Source organism: Cryptomeria japonica, chromosome 11 (assembly GCF_030272615.1).
Source record: "Cryptomeria japonica chromosome 11, Sugi_1.0, whole genome shotgun sequence".
Taxonomy (NCBI): domain Eukaryota; kingdom Viridiplantae; phylum Streptophyta; class Pinopsida; order Cupressales; family Cupressaceae; genus Cryptomeria; species Cryptomeria japonica.
This window is the reverse complement of record NC_081415.1, coordinates 400,594,555-400,602,334: the sequence shown is the minus strand read 5'-3', so window position 1 is coordinate 400,602,334 and position 7,780 is coordinate 400,594,555. Positions and strand designations below refer to the sequence as shown.

Below are 7,780 nucleotides of genomic sequence, written 5' to 3'. Positions count from 1 at the left end.
GACTTGCAGAAAATAGCCATCTGAATAGGCCTGCTGACATCCTGCTAAAAATAGTACTTACTAAAAATAGCATACTGCTAAAAATAGTAAGTGTTTTCAAAGTGATTTTAACCACATTCTGAGTAGTCGTCGTACTTACTAAAAATAATAAGTCTGGAAAAAGTCACTCGATGCAGATGCATGTCGAACCATCATGAAGCTCTCTGAAAACCCAGAAGGAATCCAGAATACAAACTATCAAACTCCCACATATACCCCCTGAAAACACCAAAGAATCCTCCTAGAAAATAGGAAACCCCAATTCTCCTTTCCAAATAGCCTACGGGTCTCCAGAATAGGCCAATGGACCATTGAATGCACATCACTGAGAAGGGGACATTACATTATCCTTTCTAGTCTGCCTATCCTATTCCGACTGAGCACTATCATCCAATTTATGCTCCTTCCGAGTAACTTTCCTTCTAGCATCAAGAGCCTCCATGGATTTCTCAACCTTGTTTAAGGCCTCTTCCACCAGGCTGGCTGCTTCAATTTGGCTTGTGATATGATCCACTCTAATCGATTTAGTCGTGTTTTCTAAACTCTAATTATCCTCATTAACCCTTTTGTCCTGGGGCGGCTCCGTAGAAGGTGAAACCCTGATGTCCAAACCCTTTACCTGTCGTCCTTTGTTCTCTTCTACCACAAATTTCACCTTTGCAACTTCCAATGAGGAATCCACTAACTTGCCCTTGGGACCAATCAAACATACCTCCTCCGAATGCCCATCTTTGCGGCATAATTTACATTGCTCCGTTTGATCTTCCACCTCAATCTACTGTGTCTAGCATCCTACATTGGTATTTATCTCGATGCAAGATGGGAAAGGGGAATGGGGTTTCCATCCAATGCATATTCTCACATACATGCTGAAATCTTTTTTCTCAATAGCCTCATCTGATTTAATATAGAACTCGAGTTTGTTCCCAATCGTTTGGAAGGTCTCTTCATTCCAATACTCCCGCGAAAGGTTATAGAGGCGCAACCAAATAGGCACTTCTTCAAGAGGGGCCTTAAGAGGGTTGAAGTTTGGTTCCCAATCTCTAACATACAAACCTCTTCCTCCCATAAATAAAATACCATTGTTGAAAACCCAACTCTTATTCTTACTGTCCTCCGTGATTGCTAAAAAGAAACCATTAGGCATAGTCTTTAAATCCACCTTAAACGACCAGTTCTCCTCACACCAGCTCTTAGCTCGACCAAAGGCAGGCCAATCCCCAATCCATTTCATGAAAAAACACTTTGCCCTCAGAAAGGAGACAAAATCACTCCAACTTTTGTTATCCAAAAAGAAAGACAACTTTTGCGCTTCCAGTCGGGTCAATTTTACCTTGTTCGAAGCCTCCACTCTTGGGATCTTCTTCGGTCTCCATTCTTTCTCGCACACCCTTTGCCATTCTGACTTCAGACCTGACTGGGTGTTGCTTCGATTGCTGAAAGTGCCTTGCTACTCGTCTTTGGATTTCCCAAAACCCTTATTCCACTAGCCATTCTCCCTCCTATTCAAACTTGGTGGAAAAATTATGTTCTGATCCTCCCAAACCCATTTAGGCTTCAACCATGAGCAAGAAACATGTTTCACATAGTACCTGGGTTGATCATTGGGTTGAAAATCTTGAAACTCCCTGGGTTGTAGACCTAGCCTCCTTCTCAACGCCATAATAATTTCTATCTAATAATTTTAACTACATTATTATTTTATTATTAAAAATATTTGTCGTTGCAAAATTATCTTTTATTCCATTAACTTATATCACTTTCTAATTCTTTGTTATTTTAGTTTATTTTAATTTTATAATTAACAATATAATAATTCAACAATATATTTAACTTAGTCATTTAAAAAATAATAAACTCAATCTAACAAAGGCAACATCCTTCTGAATAATATATTATTATAATAAACTAATTTAATTATAATTATAATCTTTAATCTAATTAAAATAAAAATTTTAAAATAAAATCAATTTAAAGCTAACAATTACAATTCAAATTATATTGACTATTTCTAATTCAAAATACACAATATCAATCTTATTATCTCATCCTCACCACAATTTACAAATACATTACTAAACAGCTACTTCAAACAATCTTTATTTTTTTTAAATCAAAATCAAAATAGCTACTTCAAACAATCATATATTTTCTTAAATCAAAATCAAAATCAAAATATTCTTAAAGCAAACATACTTACGAATTTAAATTTTTTACTATTACTACTGACCACTATGTCACTTTTTGGAACTTTGTTACATTACATTAAGATATTAAAAACATACAGCACCAATTCCAGCCAACTAAAGCTTGTAGTCCGAATCCCTCGTAGAGACTTTTCCCTCCATTCCACATCAATTCGATCGTCCACCAGCTATGGAATGATAATGCTTGAAGATAACGTATTGGAATAGTTGTGCACTTTTATCCTAACGTATTAGAATAGCTAGTGCACTTTTAGCCTGCTCTCTGCTACACGCGAGAAGCTATAACATACAATGGATTCAAATACTTCCTTCAAGGTTCGATTCCTTTTCAATCTTTTTCCTGCAACATCTAATACATTTCCTTGCTTGAGTATAAAATACAATAGCAAATATTTCAGTTGTATCTCATTGATTAGTTTGTTCAGATTTGAACCCTCAATGCAATGTAATGCCACAACACAGCATTACATTGTTATTATCCTTTCTCTACTAAGCTATAAGAAACTGGTCAATTGCGGTATGTGGTATTTGTCAGGCCCTTGGAGTATTTCTCATCATTAATTTCTATGCCTCTTCAGTGTATTAATCCCCTAATTCTGCCGGTTGTCTCTACTAAGGAATGGGTTCCAATATGTTAGCAATTTGGATTGGTGCAGCTAAATTCCTATTCTGAATGGGTACGGCACAAGGGGTTTGTATACAGCTTCTGAAGATACCATTACAATGTGTGTAACAGTTATACAAGCCCGCCCTTAGATATCCTTCACCTAACTTGAAGTAAATTGCATCACATATTTTGATCATGGCCTAATTGAGCTGATACAAGAACTGGTTGTTTCACTCAGTTTCATGGTATCGGTTCCTTCTATGGTAACGACTGAAATGCACATAATTTCAGAAATGCTAAATACTCAATACAACCCAGTTGTTTCACTTGAAAGGTAATGCTCAAGCACTAGTTAGAAGTGCTCAGTGCTCTCTACCAGTACTTATCCGTACAGAATTAAAAAATGTCGTAGATCCCAAAGGTTCAGCTTTGTGGGTATAGGGTCAGTATATTATACCTCTAATTATATGTGCATATAATTTATGAATTATCCGAAAAGGTCAGCTGTGTGGGTATATAGTTACCAGGAAACTCCATTATATGAACAATAACTGCATCTCCATTCCCATAACCACAATTTCCAGTGACTACATTTAAATGTAATTTAGCTGTCTCTTTATTTATTTTCTCACGTACAAAAATTCGTATTGCACCCCTCAACCGGTACCCGCATCTTATATCTCCAAGTAACTATGGATAGGGTCAGTTTATAGTATACATATAAAATATGTAAATGTATAAATTATGAATTAATTAGGTCAAAATAATTGGATGGGTACAGCATGGCTGCAGAGACCATGAGTATAAAATATGTTAATGTATAAATTATGAATTAATTAGGTCAAAATAATTGGATGGGTACAGCATGGCTGCAGAGACCTCTTCATGGTTGCACGGCTTTTCATCCAGTTATATGCCTTACTACAAACTTGCTGTAATTAATGTAAACCGTCGTGCAGAAACACTAGGGAGAAAATTTTGAATCTGAATTGAAAAAACTTTAAAACATAAATCAGATTCTGAGTGCTCATTTATTCTCTGTTTTCCAGACTTGAATATCATAGTTTTTTATGAAATATCTAATTGCTTTAAATGAAAAAGAAGTAAATTCTAGTATTTTTGAAATATCAGTTCCTCCCACTCAAGCTAAAAAGTTTCCAATTGTGGTACGGTCTCTGCACTTGGGCTAGATTCTTTATGGATAATTCAGACAGATTTGGTCCATCTATCACCTCGTGGTGCAACATTGGTACTCTATGCCATATCACAGCCATAACTCCTCTTGTTCTAATTTCTACAGCTCTGTTAGCATCAGCCCTATTCTGTGTGCTATCCAATAGAGTTTCCAGAAAATGATGAAACGGAGATACGAAGTCATAGAAGTTAAGTAGTTTCATTTCTTGTAACTTCCATGGCGTCCCTTCATTTTTACTCTGGTATATTAACATAGCTTGACTTTTCTTTGATAGATTGATGTATAATTTATGAACAAATAAGTAGTCATTGACCTCATGGTTTTTTGTACAAACTTTGTAGAATATAACTTTGCAAGAGTAGTGGTCTTTCTTTTTAAAGGATGCGATCTCCAACACTCTTCATCTGTATGGCCATCAATATCACAATGCACAAAATGTTTTTAGTATCCTTCCTAGCAAAAGTAGTAGTAAAATTATCTTTACCTTTCCATTAGAGTTGGAATTATTTTGATCACTTTGCTGTTTTTGCTGATTTGGAGAGGAAGACAATTTTGTTTCTTGTCCATCTCTTGGTAGTGTGATTGAGAGCCATCAAAATTGGCCTCTTTATGTGAATATGCAGCTGGCCTAAGCACTTCATGAATATATTATGATCCATCATATCTCTTCTCAGTTGGATTGCCTTGTAAAATTTACTTGTGCAGGCCTGCACTCTTTGCCCTTGTCTTTGCCTCAAATATTGTCGACAATATACCTATCCTTTTCATAACAAATTGAGATAAAATTATCTCTTAATTGATTTTTCATTGATTTCATAATTCCTCATAAAGGATTTGTAGAACCCTCCCATGTTTTGCAACTAAGAGCCCTATAAGTTGGCAAGATCTTAGCTTTGATACCACTGTAATGTCCCAAGTTAAATAATTTATGTATCATACTATATTTGCAGAAAGGGACAGAAAATTTAATTCACATTTCATTCCAAAAACAACATGCAATTGATTCTTTCAAATTAAACTGAAACACCCACGAAGATTTCACAAGATTTTTATAAACTATGCACTCACTTTTGGTGATTTGACTATCAAATCAACTTGAAACTTCACCAAATTCAACATGAAATAAATAACAGAAAATAACATCATATGTACAAAATAATACTCCTATGAATCAAACCTATCATTCCTTATCTCCAACACAAATCTGCATGCAAAACTATTGAATTTATTTCACCTGATCAGCCCGAAATGCACAAAAATTTCTTGAAATCCTTCCAAATTTCAAAATATGAGTTTTTATTGCAGATTGGAGACTGATATAAATCAATGAATATACATAAAACTTGTATAATCAGATATCATGGATGCTGCAACAAACTGCCCAAAGCTATCTCTTTCACACATTCTAAATTATAACATTGGATGGTCGTATCGGCAGTGAGTTTATTCTTGGTTTATTGTTGATACTTACCCCGTTTAATAAGAGGTTTGATTGTAATTGCTCACCACTTTACAATCACCACTGGTTAAGTGGAAAAAGCTGGTTTCGTTTTACTATTGTATAAGCTTTCCCGTGGAAAAATAGAAGTGCCATTGTAATTCCCACTGAAAGAGTGGATGTTTACTTCTCTCAGTATTGCATGCACCCCACCGAATAAGTGGTATTGGCTGGCTAACCACCTGATGCTTTGCTTTTAGTTGCTGCATTTCAGTTAATTGTATATCCTAGAAAATCATATGCTCTTACATTGCCCATTTCGTGACCTAAGTGATCAAAAAGTGGGAAGGATTCTGCATTGCATTTTACTTTTAATCGGAAGTTATTATCAGAAAAAAAAATAAAAAAAATACATTAATGTATTAGTGCTTGTCCTTTTATACAACAACCTAGTACACAAATTAATACATTTCGTGTTGAAGTTGGAAGTAGTGACAAGTAGGGAGGGAGTCAGCCTGGGCACTGATTTAAATTTGAATTTGAAAGTTTGGGGTCATTTCGGGCCCATGGATTAGGAATATTCCTTGACGATATTTGAAGCTATTATTAGGTTAATTGCAAACGCTTACATAGAAACATTGCACTTTTACAAAAGTCATTGCATAAGGGACAACTAGGTGAAAGTGAGTCCAACACAAACGGGAAAAGATCAAGTAATGTGATTTTCACCCTTGCATACATTGTTCAAAGCATTAAGTGCTTGTATAAGTATAGTCTAACTTTATATTATATCTAATAGGAAATCGGTTTTGGTCACTATACAAAGTTGTGATAAAATGTTTTTGGTAGCTAAAAACTATTTCACATATAATTAAATCACAAATATGGAATTCAACAATAAAATTGAAGAGGGTCAAGCTCAATTTGCCATATTATATTGTGATTTGTCTTTGGCCTTTTCTTCTCGATGTTGTTTGGCAGTAGGATCTATCTTGATATGCTGCTTTGCTGCTTCTTCCTTGCTTAGGATGTATATAGTAATTGTTTACAACCTTTTTGTTATTTTCTTTGAGGGGGGAGTTTGTAAAAGACATTCTAGTATTCAATTAAACATTACATTCAATGTCCTTTGACACTTGCCTTGCTTTAGTTCACAAGACTTGGCATCGTTGATTGCAATTGATTTTTTGACTAAATGTTTTTCATGGATACCTTCTCAAAGTTGGCTAACTTAGTTAGATCTCTCTTGATGCAATTGGAAACTTCTTTTATATGTGACATCCCCATTTTTGTGCCTTTCTTAGTGTCAGAGTTTTTAGCAAGGTTAGCCTATCAGCAAGGTTCCTGTAGGCTAATACAATGGATAGGGAGTCCATTCAGGAGTCTTGTGCCTTTTGGGAAGGTTTGTGAGGCGTTTCAGGAGCTCAGAGTCAGTCTCCTTTTTTTAGGAGGGGACTGATAGTTTGCCTGGTGACCACCCGGAGCTTGTGGAGTCTTGTAGGGGGCTTGTGAGCCTTTCTAGATGATTAGATGGTCCAGTGATGGCTTTGGAATAAGACAAAATTTTAAAGTGTTTGCTTTAATATTTTAAGTGAATAAAATAAAGTCTTATTGATTAAATTACTTAATAATAATTAATAAATTAAAAGAGGCCCCCATGGTACACCTCCCTAGTAAGGACAAGTTGTTTTTAAAAAGGGGGAGAGATATAATATGTAATGAAAGCCCATGAAGAGGTACCTACAAGGAGGAAGAAGGGAGATTTAATAATAAATTATAATATTTCAATAAAGTTTGATAAATTAAATCATTATGCAACCCTAAGAAGTTTGATTAGGGTTTGAGGAGGATAAAGTCACATTGGGAGCCTCCATTTGAGCATTCTTGACATCATTTTTTATAGGAAGAAGTTGAAAATCAGAGCTCTGAAATTCAGGGTCAGATTCAAAGGTTGTAGGGACAAAAACCCCTTCAATTTGGAAAACCTACAGAAGTGGAAGACCTCTCAAAGGTCAGAATTTCAATTATATTCAGGAAAATCAGCAACATGACTCATAATTAAGGTTGCAGCAATGAAAGGAATAGAGATTCTTTGTTATTTCTGACTGTACGAGCAGATTTGAGTCATTATTAGTACCCTTGACAATTACCAGCCAGCCGTACATTATTTTGAAACCAGGCAGCAAATTCCTAGTTGGGATGTGGGGTTTCAGATCTTTATTGGAGCTGATCAGACCCATGGACAATGTTCTTGGGTGAAATACCTAACTCATCAAGGTAAGTTTGCTGTTCCA

At 35.4% G+C, this 7,780-nt stretch overlaps 1 protein-coding gene across 1 annotated transcript in view; it reads left to right on the top strand.

The window, feature by feature from the left end:
- The first annotated feature begins 2,324 nt into the window (after window positions 1-2,324).
- The window catches only part of LOC131071587 (uncharacterized), a 102,956-nt gene continuing 97,500 nt past the window's right edge, over window positions 2,325-7,780 (top strand). The window contains exon 1 of the mRNA XM_058007489.2: window positions 2,325-2,561. Coding sequence (XP_057863472.2) covers window positions 2,538-2,561 — 24 coding nt within the window. The 5' untranslated portion in view covers window positions 2,325-2,537. The remainder of the gene's footprint in view (window positions 2,562-7,780) is intronic.